Consider the following 18,104-nt stretch of genomic DNA (forward strand, 5'->3'; position numbering starts at 1 on the left):
TCGATCGCGCCAGCAGGTAAACTGGAGGGCAAGGTGAAGCTAGCAGATTGTAGCGTACCGGTGGGAGTCTAGCAGTGTCGGAAGGCTGGAAACCTATTTGCGGCAGGACAACTTAAGGCCAGTAAGGTTTGGGTGGGTGCCTTGGTGGTAACGACACGAAGAAAGACGACGAGAGGTTGTAATCCGCTGTTGGTGCCTCAACCTGCCGTCTGATGTTGAGTACTGTGGCTGACATGGCCATCGAATGTCTTACATGTGATGCCTGTATCCGTATCCGTCGTGCATTGGATGGGTTAGGGGATTCAGTACGTATTCGCACGAATGACTATCTTATCTCTTACACCATCTCGTATTCAGCTGTGTGTGTCCGGATACGCAGCTGTCATGGCTGCACCAGGATATCGCACAGTCAACCAACGATGCTGGGAAGGACAAACCTACCTACCCCGGGCAGGTAGGATTGAATCGTTCGAGGACGGTGACATCACACTTCGGATGAGAGCACGGCAGCAGCAAGCAGTGATGACATAATGCAGCCTGATTGCGCTGGATATTGACCTCGCGGAGCATCAGCCAGTGACGGTTCGCACAGGTGGATGGAGTGCTGGCAGTAGGGGTCCACGTCCTGGGGGACCTTGCAGTGGAGTGATCCCAGCCCACTGCCAGTGGAGGGAGCCGCTCGCACTGGACCACCACACGTAAAGTAGGCACCACACCCGACCGGCGCACACCAGTTTCAGAGGTCAGTTGGGCGCTTCCCGGCTTACCTTCTGGCAGGCTACCTTACCCGGCCTGGGTGAGGCCGGGTGTCTGAGGTGAAGTGCTGGGAGACGGTGCCTGGTGATCCTTTCTAGCTGTTGCAGCTAAGGGTGCCTGAAATAAAACACACTGGGCTGCCTTCCATTCCATGCCCAAGATGCCTTACCTAAGGTACCTAACTTAGACGCCTAGTTGGACGGGCAGCAACACCACCTCGGGCAGTCCATGACTGTCGAACGGGCACTGGCCGGGGCCGCCGTGGATCGTAGTGGAGACTGCTGGGGACAGGGCGCTGCACCGCGGCCACGCTCCAGGGCAGTGTCCCCGCCCCGTCCAGCCCAGCCCTTCCACGGTGTCCAGCGTGCAGTCGTCCCAATTCGCTTCCAGCCCAGGCAATCAACCGCTCCGCTCGCCTTTGCCTTCCAACAATTCTGCCAAGCCTTTTTCGCCTTTCCCATCCCATTTCTGTCCTCCTCCTTCCCCATTCCCATTCTTTGCTCCTGCTCCATTTCCGTTGTCCACATTGCCCGCGAAATCCAGCCCGACGACCACATTCCTCTCCTACACACCATTCCGCTTCCTCCACCACGGTCGCTTCTTCATCTCCGAACCCGACTCTTCACCGACCATCGTTGCCGCCTTCGCTCTCGACATTCGCTCGACTCCTTTCTCTCGACGACATCCGAACTTTCACGCTTCGCCTCGCCATTTCCCCCTCCTGCGACGACTGCGATACGAGCGAGTCACTGCTGATAGTGCTTTTCTTCCAAACCACTCTTTCCACAACCACCGGCTCGACAACTCCACGAAAAAAAGTCCCACGCTTCCGAATGGCTACGACTGAGGCTGTGCTGCCACCCCACGGTAACTAAGCACCTTTCCTTACACTTCTCGCCGCCGCAACCATTTGCCCACAGTCCAATGCCTCGCCGACTTTCTCACTTGCGCCGCATCGCCAATCGCTCTGGCTATCCAGAAACTGACACCATGCTAGATCGTCCCGATCGTGCGGGTCGCCGCCGTCCCTTTTCCACCTGGGTCAAGAAACTCACCAACTTCAAGAGCTCTTCGTCAAGCGATGGCGGTGGTGTTCGTCTACCCAGCTCCAAGCGCCAACAGGCAAAGTTCCGCCGCGCCTCCAAGAACAACAATCCATACCCCCAGTCAGGCCGCGTAGCCTCGGCCAGCCATGCCGATTTCGATGTCGAGACCAGCTCCTACTCCTTTTCCACAGCCCTCAGCGGCAGCGCAACATCAGTCGAGCGAGAGTCGCGCGTATCATCCGATAACAGCGGCGCCCCGCCCACTGCTGGCGGCCGATCCATGGCCCCCACGATCTCGACAGACTACGATGGCGCGCATTCTGTTGTCGCCCCATCTCACCACGCCCCCTCGGTTGCGGGAACAAGTCGGACGGTTGGGGGCGTAGAGTCACGCAGGGGAGGCGACAGCACCTTCTCGTCACCGGCTCCGTCAGTGCGATCCCTGACGACCACTCTCACCACCATACAATCCATGCCAGCAAACGGCGGCACCCACGTGCCTACAAACCCGACCACCAACACCAACCACACCTCTCACCAGGGCCATACCCATTCGATACACTTCAACCAGCCCTTCCCGACTGCATCGCCCGCTTCCGCCATTCCAGCCCACTTGGCGCCATCAAACCAGGGTCCGGGCCACCCAGCGACGTACACCACAGCCACGGCCAACAACCTCCTTACCGATAACGCATCCATCATCACCTTGGCCTCGTCGTCGAAGCGCCGTCGCCGTCGTTCGCTCGATACTGATGCCTCCGTCCGCGCCCTGGCGCCTTCGTCATTATGGGGCGGCAGCCGCGAAAGCTTGCCTTTGAGCATCCTCAGCGCCAACATCGGGGAGGGTGCGGGCATGCCGACCACCCCAGGCCTCCACCAGAGCAGCTCACGTATCGCTAACGCCGAGCGCACCAGCATCTACTCGGCCACGGGCATTGCCCCCGCCTTGCCCGGCGAGCGCAACAGTTTTTATGCGAAGCAGAGCGGCGCCGGTGACGGAGCGAGCGTGCGGAGCGGCCTGTTGGGCCACGGCAGGTCGGACAGCATCAGTGGGAGCATTGGCGGCGTGGCCAGCCCCTTGACGAGCCCGCGGGAAGCCTCTGAGATCGGCGACACAGACGACAGAGAAGAGGGAACGAGCCGGCCAAAGGCAGGCGAGGATCGGTGAGGCGACACGATCGAGGCACTCTTGACGAACAAATTTTGCACTAATGAAATTGGACCGGGGATATCTGGGCGGCAGGCATCATTGGGTGGAACGGAGGCATCGGTTTATGGACGGGATCATGGATATATCACTACCACGGGGGCTCACACGCAGTCTAGCCGTGGACCTGCGCGTCAAGAATACATGCATTACGAGTGAAACAGTTCATACTTTTGACTACTTTGCTCATGTCGCTCACAAGTCGTATCCGAAAGGGGGAACACCTGCCTGATTTGTGTTTTTCTTAGTATGGCAAAGGATCGAGATCCAGCCCCTCGACGGAAAACTTGAAGGAATCATTGCGCGAGTAGCTGCCCGCGGTGTCGATATCCAGCCGCCCGCGGATGCAGTCCTCAAAGTCGACGTCAGAGTAGATGATGCCCTCGTCGTCCTCCCACTGCGGGCCCGCGAGCACGTCGCCGAACGGCCCGACGATGCACGATCCGCCGCGCGAGATCCAGTCCTCGCCCTTCAGCGCCGGCTGCTGCTGCTTCTTGGCCGTCGTGCCGTTGGTCGTCGTCGTGCTGGCGCCGTTGGTGGTGTTGGCGTTGTTGTCCTCGGCGTCGCAGCTCAGCACAATCTCGTTGCCGTCTTCGACGATGACGCTCTTCCTCCGCCGGCGGGAGGGGCTCGTGGCCGTCGAGGTGGTGCTCTTCGCGGTGGTCGTGCCATCAGCAGGCAGGGCGATCTCGTTGCCGTCCTCCGTCAGGCACGAGTTCCGCCTCGCGCGCGCGGGACACACCTCGGCATCCTCCACCGCAGCTTCCGTCGACGAAACCGGGGGCCGCACGGCCATGTTCGACGACACGACAAAGCACCGGCCCTCGCACGCGACGGTGCGCATCAGCGGCAGCCACGTGTCGCGGCCGTCGGCGGTCGGCGCGAGGTAGAGGTTGACGTTCTGCGCGTAGAGCGCCTGGCGCAGCAGCGGCATGTAGCTCTCCCAGCAGATGGCGGCGGCGAGGTTGAGGCGCACGCCCTTGATGACGGTCGAGACGGCTTTCAGCGTGGCGGGCGACCCCTGCGACCAGATGAGGCGCTCCGTCGCGGTGGGCATCACCTTGCGCCGCTTGCCGAGCATGCCGCTGCGCGGGCAGACGTAGACGACGGCGCAGTAGAGGCTGCCGCCGGCCTTCTCGATCAGGCCGACGACGAGGAAGACGCCCGTCTGGGCGGCGATGCGCTCGAGCTCCTCTCGCGAGCCGTCGCCGCGGGTGTAGCCCTTGCTTTCGGGGTCGGGGAACTGCGCGGGGAGGGTCTTGTTGATCCAGGCGGCGCCGGCGCCGGCGCCGCTGTCGCCGACGGTGTCGCCGAGGTCGGCGGCGTTGGCGAAGTAGTCGAGGAAGGCGTCGCGGCCGGAGGGCAGGCGGGAGCCGATTTTGCAGCCGAAGTCTGCGCCGCGGGGGTAGCCGCCGATGAAGGCCTCGGGGAGGAGGAGGAGGTCGGCGCCGTGGGAGGAGGCGCGGCGGGCGAGGCGGTCGATGAGGGCGAGGGCGAGCGGGGTCGTGGGGGCGGTGGCGGGGGAGGAGGTTGCGAGGCGGATTTGAGGCATTGTGGTTGTGGTGGTTTGGGGGACGGGTTGAAGCTAGTCTCGTGGCTGTTCCTGGATTCAGGGGACGGGACGGACGGATGTTGGGTTTGGGTATAATTATCACGGACTCACGATGATGGCGTGATGGGCGGCGGCGGCGGCTTGCTTCGGGTTTTAAGGCGTGGGGAAAGGGCGCTGGTGACACGATAAGAGGAGACTATGTGACCGTTTTTTAAGGGTATCGCCAAGAGGAGTTTCCCGCGGGCACTAGGGATTTGAAAAAAACTGCGGCTGAAGAAGTGTGAGTGATTAGTTGGACGTATCGACCCGCAACGGAGCTCAAGAAGGACAAGGTGTGTGAGGTGATTCAAACGCCGGTGGGCATGCGCAGTATCCGTAGCTAAGTAAAAAAGGCTCGGGTCGGTCGCCGATAGAAACTCTTACACGGAAGTGGGTTGGTTGGTTGCTGTGAAGACGGGAAACAGAAAGAGGGAAAGCTTACTGGGACGTCATCGCGGTTAGCTACCCCGCAGCGGGCGCCTTTCAGCTCAGTAGAAAGCGGAAGGGAAGGGAGGAGCTCCACGATGGGAGGAGGGGTACAAAGATACTTCCGTCGACGAACCCCTGTTTGAAGACCCCTGCGTGGGATGCTTGCAGCGGGTACGACGATCTTTTTTTTTTTTTGCGTCGTTGCGTGGGTAAGGGGAATTCGGCACGTGTTTCGACGCGGTAGATTGATAATGTTGATAGGTGCATTTATGCAGCAGATGGAGAGGCGGGATGTCGTTTAGTCTGGTGCAGTTTCGACGACGATCATGTCCTTCATAGCGGCAGGAAATCAAGGCTGAGTTGCGATGGCAGGAGAGGGTTGTTGGAAATTCCATTTGATAGAATGTTCTGTTTCGTAGACGATATTGGTAGTCTTCAGCAACTCTAGCACCTTACCCGCAATCTAGTCTGCGCAATCCCCAAGGTACTAACTTCAACCCTTCACATCAACTCATCTAATAAGTTACACAAATCAGCCTTGCGGACACGCGCCTCCGTAATGACCAGATCTCTTGGGAACCACTCCTCCAGCCGACCTCCAGGAAACCCAGGCCCCTTCTCGAGACTCTCCCCCTCCCGCCCCGAGATCATCACACCGAGCGCCGTGCCGCACCCCCAGGCCCACACCATGCCGTCGCCGCTATACCCGGCGCTCACCCACTCCCCGGCCTCCGCTCCCATCCACCCTCCGCCGTCCTCCTCCTCAACCTCCTTCACGGGCTTCTTCGCCACCATCCCCTTGCCCTTTCCCCTCCTCCTCCCCGAGATCCCCTCCGGTACCCGTCCAACAAACGGCGCCATATCCCCCGTCACCCCGATAATCCCGCTCCAAACCCTCTCCACCCTCCCATCCCACGCATCCCCAAACACCGCCCCCATCACGCCCCCGACATGCGCAACCGTCAGCCCCTCCGTGCTCCCGTCCTCGTACACGCCCACCATATCCACCCCCTGCCCCAGACTGCGCGCAAACCCCCCGCCCAGCATCACGTCCCCGTTCGGCCGCTGCGTGACGTAGTCAAACATGCCACCTCCATATAACACGCTCCACGACCTCCTCCCGTCCCGCCACGCGAACCTGCCTCCGGGCTTCTGCGCCGACATGTGCGCCTTCACGCCCGCCATCTTCCCCCTCAGCCCGGGCAGGAACTGCGACGCATGCGCGTTCGTCGCGTGCACCACATGCCGCGCCCGCACATCTCCGCGCCCCGTCCGGACCACATACGGCCTCCTCTCCGTGCCGCCCTCCGTCTCGATCCCCTCCACCGCCGTCCGCGTCTCGATGCTCACCCTCCCCCCGGCCGTATCAAGCATCTCCCGCCAACAGCTCGCCACCATCCGATACGGCCACAGCGCGCCCGCCTCATACACCAGCGCCCCAAAAACATGGCCCCCTTGGACCCCAAACTCCGTCCTCGCAGCCTCCCTCTCCACAACCCGTATCTTAAACTCCGGAACCGCCACCTTCAACTCCGCAACCTCCTTCTTCGCGCCCTCAAATGACGCCTCGTCCAGGAAGAAGTCCACCGTCTCGACGTCTCTATACTCCGCCACATCCCGTCCCCCGCCAACCTCCCCCACAAGCCCCGCCGTCTTCAACGTGAACCTAACCAACTCCCGCGCCCTCTCCTTCCCAAAAGCCCGCGCCAGCCGCGGGAACAACTCATGCGGACTCGCCTTCACATGCCCGCCATTCCGCCCCGTCGCGCCGGCACACAGCTCTCTTGCCTCCAGCACCACAACCCGCGGCACCTTCTTCCCTTCCTCCTCCTTACCACTCCCGAAAAGCAGCCCCCACACGACAGCCGCAGCCGTGATCCCGCTGCCGATGACCACCACATCCGCCTCGCCAGGCATCACCTCGCTCCGCGCACTCACGAGCTCCGGAAACGGCGGGTCGTCCAGCCAGTACGGCGCGCTGGGCTTCTCGTACGGCAACCCCGGCGGCGCGTTGACGCGGGTGAGGAGCGCTTGATACTGTCTGTTCAGGTCCGCGAGGAGCTTCACCACGGCGGCGGCGCCTTTTGCGACGGACCGCAGGGCCGAGAGGACGGTGCCCATTGTCGTATTTTCTCGCTTCTCGCTTTCCGTGATGTGTCGTCAATTATACCTGACTATCCCCGCAAACAAAATGTCTTGGCGTTGTGGATGAAGGGCGAAGAAGCACTGATCAAGTTCGTCAAATAAACATGAGATGAAAAAGGAAAGCTGTGACACCATCTGGGGAAAGCAAGGGGGGTCGTCGTGGGTGTGCTACCGAGATATACTTCAAATTCCCCGTGCAGGCTTACATAACGTGGCGCGTCTTTCGGGTTCCGGCACGCCAGAGGGGATCCAAACGCATCCCCAATAAAGTTCATCCACGGTAGAGGGCAGGCGTTCTAGAACAACTCATTTTCCATTTTGTCTAACATCTAAATGACACCCCATCCGAAGCAGCAGCAAAAAAATTGAACGACCAGGCACCTCGCAGGCCCATTTCATCATCATTCAGGAGCACATGCAACAGCCCATCAATGCCTCAAGGAGCGAGACAGGAGCGAAGAAAACACATCAGTTGCCTTGAAGTCTGTAACGTGACGCCAAACCTATGCCGGGTATGTTGTCGAAATGCCATTCCTTACTCCATCGTGTCGTGCCGTTCCTCCGCGCAAAACATGAACCCATCGTCCACACAAAAACCCATAGCTATCAACATGAAAGAAGACACGCACTGTTCATTCATTTACTCGCTGACAGACCCCTCCTCGTCAGAGATGTGGTCGAGGTCCATGTCGATATCCATGTCGACATCCATTCTGTTGTTCCGTCCCATGTGATCCAGACCCATGTCGGCCCGGATGTCTCGCTGGATTTTGAGGAAGTACTTCCTCAACGTACGCAAACCCCGGAGGAAGCCGCGGTCGGGCTCGTTGGGGTGCTGCGGTGGACACGGCTTGCCTTCTGCCAGGTCGCCCTTGGTCAAGCTGTTGGCAAAGTCGGCAATCTTGAAGTCGATCTCGCGCTTGTTCTTGCGCTTGCGCTTCTCGCGCATGGCCGATGTCTCCTCCGTATCAGTCGCAAAGTCGGTGGTGGAATCGTCAACCACCGTATCGTATTCGTTTCCTTCTGTTGTGTCCCCGTCGTAGAACATGAGGAGACTGGCGGCGTAGAAACGATAGCCGTCCAGGTTCCGCACAATAGACTCGAGCTTGTCGAGCTTGTGCAGGATTGTGGGGATGTGCCGGAGAATGCTAGAGTAATCCACGCCGTCGTACAGGAACCGCGTCAGTGCGTCTTGGAACTCCTGTCCGGCCTTGAGGTCGCGCCCAAAGTACTTGTCTTTGAAGACATAGCTCTGGCTCTTGACATCCCAGACCTGGAGGCCACACACGCGCACTCCAAGTTCACGCGAGGTGGTCCTGGCACATTTGCCCTGCTGTGACTTCTTCTTCTTGGGCGTGGCCTCGACACCGTACTGCCGGGTGCCCATCTTGAGATCCATGATGCAGGGCCGTTTCATGCCCGCAGTGAGGTCCTCCAGTAGGAGGAAGTATTCAACACGAGAGTTTCGCTGGGTCTGTGCTTCTTTGGGGTTCACGGGCCGCGGAATCTTGCGGAACTCTTGCGTCGGACTCGGCACTTCTGACGGTACGGCCGATGCGTACGTCGAATGCTCCGCCTCGATCGGAACCTCGGACTGGGGTCTTTCCGCGGCAGCGGGAAGACTCATTTCCTTGGCAGGATCAACCGAGTGCGCACCATTCGGCGTCGGAGGTTCGATCATCGGCGAATTCACTTGGGAATTGGTGACGGATCCAGATTGTCCTTCGTCTTCGCCTCTGTAGCCAGCGTCATCTGCCTCTTCCCAGTACTTCAGGTTTCCTCTAGATTCCGTGACAGTCCGTGGTTTCCGGCGAAGCCCAGTTCCAGAGTAACGACGCTTTTTCTTCTGAGCAATGACCTTGTCCGCCAGCGTCTCCGGCTCCGGCGCACTCGTGCCAGTCACGTCCTTTACGTCGCTGTCCTCGGCCTCCGTAGGCTCCAATTGGGCGGGGTGCTCGATCGTCATGCTTGAGCTTGGGGGCGAGGAGCTGCTGGGGCGTAGCGGGCTGGAGTTGTGAGGTGCATGGCCTTCTGAGGCCATGGGTTCCTGTCTACGAACCAGATCAGGAACAGAGTTGGTAGGCCTCAGGGTGGGTTGCTTCCGGAAAGCCATTGACTTTTGATGGGGACGGCGGTGCTTGTGAATTGGGATTGGCTGTTTCAGAAATGCGTCGTTGAACACCTCGTTCCGCAGACGCTTGTTGACGGTGGTAGCTCCCCAGCTATTGGCGTGGCGGTCGTCCAAACTAGGTCTCGTCGGGGAAGCCATCGTGCCCTGCTCATAGTTGTCCGGGAGGCCTGAAGATGACGTGCTACGACCGCGGGCTGGCATAGTCGTTGGAGGCGGCGTAGGCTGGAAGAGATTCCGCGGTAAGATGTGCCAATTGTCATCGAACGTGACTGTGGGAATGGGCACTGGTGCAGAGGCGAGTGATTGGCTGATGATACGGCGGTGCTCGGGGTTGCTTTGCGCAGTGCTGTTCGCAGTAGCAGAGGCGGCACCGCTGGAGCCATTGGATTTGGACTGTTCGGTAGCAACAACTGCGCTGCTCTCGCTGAGGCCCGTAGGCTTGCGCTGTAGCAAACCAATGTCCTCACGTTTGTGTGTGGATTTGCGCCTGGGCTGCTTGTGGAACGTAACATTCAACACACCGATGTATCTGTGTACGCTTGTTAGCGGCTGGGGGCTATGAATTTGGGCACCAAATCATACCGAGGCAGGAAGGTCAGCAAGTCACGGTGGTGCTGCTCAACCTTTTCGTAAAACTCATTCTCCCTGTTGTTGAGCTGCTTGCACACGGCTCTCTTGGAGAAGCGCCAAAGCGTCGTGTGGCCGCCGACTTGGTGTTTGTAGGGAATAAGTTCAATCGCCTCGAGAGGCTCCTTGTCCTCCTCCTGATGGTGATGGGCATGGTCCTCAAAGTTCGTCGGTAGTTGCTTCGGAGTGGGAGGCTCCGGCTCGTCATCAACTGCGATGTCTTCGACGTTTCCGGGCTGTACCTCGCGAAGGGCAACGTTTGGCGCTCCGGGCAAGCGCTTGGGCTTGGGCTTGTGGGTCGGAGTGTCGGGAGGTTGGTCGGGGGATGATTCCTCTTCCGGCTCAGGCTCGTCGGCCTTCACCAGCCATGGGTGGAAGTCCTCGGCCCTGGAGGCGGTACGGTTCCCTGGTGTCTTGGGCTTGGAGATGTCCCTCTCGCGCTCCGCAGCTTCCTCGAGGCCTGGATGGGGCACAAAGACAGCAGAAGAGATCTTCTCCTCACTGGACTCATCACCCTCCTCGTGACTTTCTCCGTGTTCGCTACTGTCGGATGGACGACGATCTTCGGTCTGACGCGGCTCTGGAACATCTGTGGGGGACAATTTTTCATTCAAGCTGCTTTCCTCCAGGGTCACCTGTAGAGAACCGTCCGAGTCTGCCTTGTGGAAGATGTCACCGTTGACCTTTCGCAGACCAAAGTAATCCTGCGTGGGCGAGTCGGTCAGGATGGGAGTTTCGCCCGCTTGAGGCGACTGCAGAGGGAAGGTTTTGACCCTTTCCAACTGCTTGGGGAGCCAATCCTTCTTCTCGAGGATCCTGGGCGAAGGTGTAGGGTTCGTGCTGACCGAGTTGGCAGCAAAGTCTTCAACAGCAATATCAGCTGAGAGCGGTTGAGCCTCCTGGCTCGGGGATATCTTGTCTCGCGGTGGTGCCTGGCGCGTGTCTTTCCTACGCGTCTTCTCCTCCTTGGGTAACCCTTCTCTAAAAAATCGCAAGCTGTAGCTCGCCTTGCGACTGCGAGCATTCGGTTCAGCACCAATCATGGCCTCGTGAACCGACTTCTCCACTTGGCCATCCTCCTGGCCGTCGATAGCCTCGCTCGAACCAATGGACCATATCTTTTCGGGGCCCATGGAGAAGCGCTGCTCTAGCTTCTTGGGTCGGGAGTCGGCGTCGGAGTTTTCGTGCAATCTCTGATCCAGCTGGGCAACGGACGTTGTGAGCGAGCCTTCCGGGCTAGTGGAGTGCGAATGTGCCCGATTTTTTCGCAGTCCTTGGTGTACCTTGGAGTCCCTGTCAACCCTTTCCAAAGACGTCCCTCGGCCCCGCGATCGCGTGCTCCTCAGAAAGTCGCGGTGGTCCAAGAGCATAGCTCTGATGCCCTGGAAGCTGGCCATGTCGTAGGCAGGGGATGTCATGATCTCCATGACGGCGGCGGCGGGGGTAGAGTCGGTGGTGATGGGAGCAGGGGCGGCGGCGGCGGCGACAGGGGCGACGAAGCCGGGCTGGGGAGCACTTCTCGGAGCTACAGAAGCGCCCTGGCCGTTGTGGGAGAGAACATGGCGGTTGTCGAGGGCGAGGGGATCCAGGCCAGCAGATGATGAAGCTGGGTTGGAAGGAGGAGCAGAGTCGGCGGTGGGAGAGGGAAGGGAGCGAGTCGAGGGTTGAGACGAGGGCTGGTCGTTATGGGAATGGGTTCTCGAAGGAATGCCACGGGCTGAGGCAAGGGCTTGGGTTAGCAAGGACGGACCGGACTGCCTCGGGAGGGCGGCAGGGCCTCGGGGCTTTTTAATATTCGGGTCGACATGGCTCGAGACATCCTGCGAGTGCTGGGTGACAGCGGCCGTGGCAGGGGGTGGATCTGCAGGCTGGGCTGGGGGTGTGTCTTGAAGAAGAGGAAGGGCTTGAGCCGGGGCTTGATGTTGTTGTTGTGCTTCTTGTTGGGCTGCTACAACAACAGCAGCGGCGGCGGTGACAAGCTGGGCTTCAGGATCTGCGGCGGCAGCGGGAGCGGGAGCAGGAGGCAGAGGAGGAGCATGAGCGTGAACAGGATCGGGGACAGGGCCAGACTGGGGTAGATTGAGACTGGGGGGTTGACTGGGAGTCGCGGCGGGTGTCTTGGTGTTCAGGACGTCGAGGGCGGCGTCGGGCTCTGTGGCGGGCACGGGAGATGAAGACGAATGCGCGGGGCTCACCAGGGTCGCGGGTGCGGCATTTTCGGGGTTGCGAGGCGGGCTGGACATGAGGAAAACATCTGGCAGTAGTCGATTCGTGATGGAGGATTGGTCGCCGGTTGATTTGGGGCGGCAAAGGGGAATCGTAGGTATAGAGAGCGGCGTGCGGGAGGTAGGTGAGGGGGGGGGAAGAAAGTGTGGGAGGCGAGAGCAATGTGCGAGAATGAGAGAAAGAAACGTCACAGTTCCCGCCAGTGGGTGGTGGTAATGGGAGTGAGTGACAAGCAGGCGAATACTATCCGTAGGCGGAATCGGTAAGGTAGACGAAGGTGGTAAGAAGGTAGGTGGGAAAAGCGAGTTGGGTGAGGTAAGGCGACAGAAGGCGAGGAAAGAGAGAGGGAAGCGATAGGGGGCCTCCACTCCACCGGGTACGGTAGGTACCTAGGTAGCGGGCAAGCAGCACGGGCGGTACGGGGTACCCCGAACCCTGGTCTGTCTGCCCTGGGATTAGGTTAGGCTCGGTTCGAGTGTTTGTGTGCCTCACACTGCACTGCGGGAGGTGTGCGGTGCGACGGACGGGGAACGGGGGGAACCACCACGAACCGGGACAGGACAGGGACTGACTGTGAGTTACTCTGTATCTGTGATCTGTACTGCGTAGAGTTCCACCACCAACAGGTACAGATGCAGTGCAGGTGCAGTGCAGCGCAGGTGCTGGTGCTGATGCTGGTGCCGGGTTGCGATAATGACGGCAGAAAAGCACAGCGGTGCTGCTGGATGATGGATCTTGCTGTCGATGATGGATCCGCAGTGCTAATCTTGAGTCGAGAAATGTGCGACTGAGCAAGCGCGATAGAGGGGCAGATCTGTGTGCAGCAAGGGAGCCAATTTCAGCTGACAAGTAGCCTCACAGCTAACTTACTATGTGGGGCTACTTTTAACATTATCTCAGGTGTTGCAGGTGCACTTATCATCGAAAACGGGTGGAATCTTTTGGGGCCACATCTGGAAGGCAGAGGGCGCGCTAAGTTGCTGCTTCGTGCTTTCCTTTCCTCACCACAAGATATTAAAGTGGGGTGGGGTGGGCATATGATCATGCCCAGGCAAGAGATACCGCTGCACCTGCTGCTGAGGGGTCAGTTGCAATCGCCGACACACCGGCTCAAAGTACCTCTCCTGCTCCGTCTGCGCGAGAGATACTTTGTGCGCCCTATGACCACACCTCTTTGGCCCCCTCCCACGTGTAGGAAGCAGTGGCATCTGGAGACCTGCGGGGAGGAAACAATGACATTGGAATCATCAGGAAGGCGCACACTGGATAAGGTAGATGGAAACAACACTTCACTCGCTCTGCCCGGTCGCTTGCTGCCATTGCTGCAGTCAGCGCCATTCGCCCTCACCGTCTGTGCAATTACGTTTCCTGTCTCATTGAATCTTCCTCCTCACCGTCAATCGCCCAAGGTAGCTGGTAGGCAAGTTTACGATGAGTTGAGCACCCAATAGAAGGTAAGATTCCGGTCCGCCCCCGCCGGCACCGGCTACCAACCCAATTTCTGATTCATGGCAGCTACCTACACTAAGGTACCTACACTACAACCCTCTTGGACACTGCCTAAACCATCGATATCATTAATTCGCAACCACTTTCACATTCAACCGCACGTTACGGACTGATTGCTTCCACCACCAACCTATGCGCCTTCGTCCAGGCACTGCCCGGCCACCACCAATACGAATAAGCGCGCGCACACGCTCGAGAGCGACAGCCGATCCTATCCTCGACGACACAGCAACAGACGTTTAGCAGCACCTGCAAAGAAGGCACTGGACGTCGAAACATGGACCGCCCCGTTTCCCGGGCTCCCATCGCTGCGAACGCCCCTGCGCAATCCCAGCTCCTCCCACCACCAAAAACCACGGCGTGCTACCATCCCGGCAGCCCTTTCGTCCAAACCCCGCTGGTACCGTCTCACGCCGGCCATGGGACTGCTAACTTGGCTCCCGGAGCTTCGATATCGCCCCAAATTTGCTCCAACTCGCCCCATTTGCCCTGGATTCATTCGCCAATGTCAGGGCACTCCTGGCCTGCAGTCTCTTTCCGGCTTCCCTCAACTTGGGTCTTGGGCCTTGGCTCGACCCCTCCAACCCCTCGGCCGCACCAAACCGTTGGAGAACCCAGACAACCAGAACCCAGAACCCAGAACCTCAGCCATTGGGAATCTTATCCGGCTGACCTCTGCTTGCCTGCATCTTGCCTGTCCGACGTACGTAGCCTCTTCGTTTGTTGGGTGCGTACAGCCAACCCGCAGGTCACGAGGCACCGCATTACCTAATTCCCGGCCCCAGATCATCACCACGCCCCTTGGCTCCAAGCTTGCACCGCATCGCGACGGTACTCGAGTTACCCTTACTTTCCGCCATGATGTAAGCATCGTCATGGCGCTGCTGCGGATGCTCGCCGTCCCCCCTTCCCCGGTATCTAGCTCTCTAGCTCGACCCCCGACTCAGACCGCAAAATACGTGCACCCCGAGAAACGGACTCACCCACTCCATTCCATTCCAGCAATGTCTCTGAGCCGACGCGACAAAGCGTCCGCCCGTTGATTCCGAAACTCTTGCCCCGGCACGTTGTTCCTTCTGTCCATTTTACAGGCTCGTCCCAATAGCAAAGACCCCCATGTCTTGACCATTGGATTGCCATCTATCAGATGAGAATTCCATTGGCAGAATGCCACTGGGCGAACCGAAAACGACCTTGGACGGCCACCGCGAATGTCGGCCTGTTCGGCCGCTCATCCAAGTCGCCTCTCATTCGCCCGTCTCTCCTGCAAAGGAGGCCTCGGAATGGTCGCCCTTTGAGCGCGTCCTTGACCGTTCTTCTTGCCGAACCCCCTAATGTCTCCCAAGAAATACACCGGTGCAACTCCTCGGAGCGGCCCAACCCTACGCCCACTCTCTGGCGGGTGGGCTCCCAGATATGCCAACGGTGCACCTCCGAGAAGCGTGCCGGTGCAACACACCCACTCGCCAGACCGTTCCATCCATTCGTTCTCCCCAGATGACAGATGGTGCCATCTTCGAGTCAAGTCGAGCAAGCCGAAAAACGAGCAAGCAAACTGCCACGCAACGCCAACTGTCACGATCAAACAACAGAGAAGTTGGCTCGGTTTGACAGACAGCTGCAAGCTCGCATGACCACTTCATCACCACGTCGCCCCTTTTTGCTGGACATACAGCTGTCGTCTCGATAACGAACCGTCGAACCCACCACTGTCGCCATTGTTCCACGGCATCAGATCGCACAGTGACACAGGCGTCGTCGTCAGAACCGGTCAACGGCTCAACGCTGAAAATGAGGCCGCTAACCAGCCCCATCGGCGCCATTGGCCTTCTCTTCTAATCTATCAATCCTGGGTCAAATCAGCAAGGTTCACATCCACATCCCAAACCCCCCCGTCGCTCGCCTCGAATCAACACCCTCCCTCCCTGTTTCGTCGGTCTGCGGAATAGTTTCCCCGCCAAAGGCAGTCGAGACGGGACGGAGCGTCTATCCACGGTCTAAGCCAGACGCAAGTCGCTTTTCTGACACGTCTCAAAAATTGTCTATCCCATATGCTAATCATTGCAGACTTCGAGAGGCTCCAGGTCCCGTCTGCCCGTCCGTTGCAATAACCTGGCAGCAACAAGCTTGCGCCAAGCCCCTGGCTCAATCCGTTCATCAGAACTTCCATGGGCCCGCCGTCGCCAATCATCCAACAACGTGCTCCCCAGACCGCCTCAGAGCGGCCCAATCCACAGACGACATCCCACTCGGCCACATCTGACTTGATCTTATCTTCAATCCAAGGCCAGCAGCAACTCAGTCAACCCCAGCGGCCCCTCATGGCTGTTGCTTCTTCTGCCCGTGGGCTGCGAAAGTCACTGACCAAGACTTGTTGGATGCGTCTGCATGCGATGCAGTGTGCTACATCTCTGGGACCCGCGCGAATCTGTGTCATCGGTCAAATGGCCCGGGCACAAGATCCTTCCGCAGACTATCCACAACGACGGCTCACTCAGCCCGATGTATCGTCTCTAAATCTACCACCCGCCGACTCGCCCTTGATTCTTGACAATATGGCGTGCTTCTGGCGTCTTGACAAGCTGAGCCGCGAAAGCCACCCCAGGGCGTCACAGCATCGCCCGGGCCGGTTCATATCCCTCTTATCGACTTTTACCTCGAGTCTCCCCGTGTCGTGGACTCTTTCTTTTTGTTTTACTGACAGCTAATCACATTTCAAAGGCTGCATTGCTTTTCTCCCGTAGGTTCAAACCCATGTGTTCCGAGCTTGCTCAACCCCTGCATCGTGCAGGCCTCATTCGTTCCTGGATAGACATTCGCAATATTCAACAGGGCTCACGAGTTGGGAAACAAAACCTAGTCTACTAGCTTGGAGGCTCTGCCGGAAACCGTGCCTCCTTCCCCGGACTGCCGGCATGGCGGAGCTGATTCAATGCCGCCACCGTTCCTGAATCTCACTGCCCCTGGCGATCGTTCTGAAACCTGGGGGCACACCTTGCACTCACCGCAAAAACGTCAAATTGAGCCTTTGCCGAATCCATGCTCTCGGTGACGAAGGCGTCATGTCGTGGAACTCTCCATCCCAATTATACGACCACATGTGCCGGCAACCGAAGACTCGACTTGACTCCTTTTCCCCTTGCCCCGTTCCACACAGGACGATCACTCAACTCGGAGGGGCCGCACAGGGCTGCATTGACCTCTTTGGATCATCCAAGGAGAAGCCGGGGATCCGCCATGTGGTCGCGCTCCGGAGCCCACACCGTCGCCTCGTTTTCCATTCTGGACGTCTCATTCCCAGGAACCAGCTCGCCGGGCGCGGGATCCTTGAACCTAGGTGAGCTGGGTCGGTGACATCTCGAATGCCATGTAACTTGAATTAGATTTGGTCTCTTTTGATATAGCTACTCCCAATCCCGGGGACCTCTAAACATTCATCGCAGGCATTGTTCAAGGTTGAGGAACCCTCGGGAGGACCTGGTCCTGGACCGTGACCGAGACAAAAAGCAATTATGTTTAACGATTTTCGGTCTCGGCGGCAGGCATCTGGGCTCATTGTCGCGCCACGTGTGTAATCCCAAGACGGGCCAGTCGGGTCACGTCCGGGTCACCACGTTGATGTCTTTGTGCTAGGCCATGGGGCATGTTTGTAGATTGCAATTGTAAACCACCTCCAAGTCTCAGCTGGCAGGTGCTAACAAGCTATGTTGCTGTCCGTTGATGGAACCCCCGATAGCGATCTTGGATTCGCTCAAGGACTTGAGCTTGCTGTTCCGTTTCTGCCGTTCAGAAAACACGTGTTTGTATCAGCTCTTAGGGGCCCTTGCTCGTGAGACATGGCCCATTGCTTCGCGACTTACCTGGCGATCTTTTCCAGGTATCACAAGCTTTGCTTCAGAATCTTCCACGATGAGAGCTAGTTGTTATCACGTCTCTCAGGTATTGAATACGGTGTTAATTCTGGTGCTCTTGAATGAGCTATCCTATCTCGTGAAGCAAAGTCTACAGTAACGTTGCGGTAGCCGTGATTTAGACGTAGGAGGGCCCCAAGCTCGTTGACCGTCGAATCTAGACTGGGTATAAGTAGGTAGGTATTCTGTTCCTCGCTTCTGAACCAATTTCCACAACAAATGAGTGAGGAATGAGCGAGGATCTTTGAGATTGCTGCCAAGGATAGCAGCAGGTTCTATGGCTCTATGCAGTTACAAAACCAGAGTAATGAAGTCATTTTGTGAGTGCGTATATTTCCCATACCCCGTAGCTCGCTCGGATCGACATTGTATTCGGCGCGAATACGGCACGGAAAGGAACGAAATTTTATGATGAGAAGCAGAGATGGGACAGCGTGGCTGGATTGTTGGCGCCTGGGTCGGCTCTGAGCAGCGTGGGGGCGACAAGAAGACCTTCATTATGCCCATCCAAGATGAAGGCGAGATT

The 18,104-nt window shown here is 58.5% G+C and overlaps 4 protein-coding genes across 4 annotated transcripts; 1 reads left to right on the top strand and 3 right to left on the bottom strand.

Moving 5' to 3' along the window:
* Nucleotides 1–1,746: 1,746 nt before the first annotated feature.
* CGCA056_v002234 (uncharacterized protein) lies at nucleotides 1,747–2,970 on the top strand (the record flags this gene model as incomplete). The annotated part of the gene is made up of 1 exon (XM_037317493.1): nucleotides 1,747–2,970. One exon carries the CDS (start codon nucleotides 1,747–1,749, stop codon nucleotides 2,968–2,970), a length of 1,224 nt encoding a protein of 407 aa, XP_037183123.1.
* A 283-nt stretch (nucleotides 2,971–3,253) lies between these two features.
* NIT4B (Bifunctional nitrilase/nitrile hydratase NIT4B) lies at nucleotides 3,254–4,561 on the bottom strand (the record flags this gene model as incomplete). The annotated part of the gene is made up of 1 exon (XM_037317494.1): nucleotides 3,254–4,561. The coding sequence occupies one exon, from the start codon at nucleotides 4,559–4,561 to the stop codon at nucleotides 3,254–3,256; it is 1,308 nt and encodes a 435-aa protein (XP_037182865.1).
* Nucleotides 4,562–5,530: 969 nt separating this feature from the next.
* On the bottom strand, nucleotides 5,531–7,150 carry CGCA056_v002236 (uncharacterized protein; the record flags this gene model as incomplete). Its single annotated transcript, XM_037317495.1, has 1 exon — nucleotides 5,531–7,150. The coding sequence occupies one exon, from the start codon at nucleotides 7,148–7,150 to the stop codon at nucleotides 5,531–5,533; it is 1,620 nt and encodes a 539-aa protein (XP_037183121.1).
* Nucleotides 7,151–7,814: 664 nt separating this feature from the next.
* Nucleotides 7,815–12,175, bottom strand: CGCA056_v002237 (putative inositol polyphosphate kinase; the record flags this gene model as incomplete). The annotated part of the gene is made up of 2 exons (XM_037317496.1): nucleotides 7,815–9,834; nucleotides 9,888–12,175. The coding sequence occupies 2 exons, from the start codon at nucleotides 12,173–12,175 to the stop codon at nucleotides 7,815–7,817; spliced, it is 4,308 nt and encodes a 1,435-aa protein (XP_037183122.1).
* Between the last annotated feature and the right edge of the window lie 5,929 nt (nucleotides 12,176–18,104).

Source organism: Colletotrichum aenigma (assembly GCF_013390185.1).
Source record: "Colletotrichum aenigma strain Cg56 chromosome Unknown KSG_Cg56_contig02, whole genome shotgun sequence".
Classification (NCBI taxonomy): domain Eukaryota; kingdom Fungi; phylum Ascomycota; class Sordariomycetes; order Glomerellales; family Glomerellaceae; genus Colletotrichum; species Colletotrichum aenigma.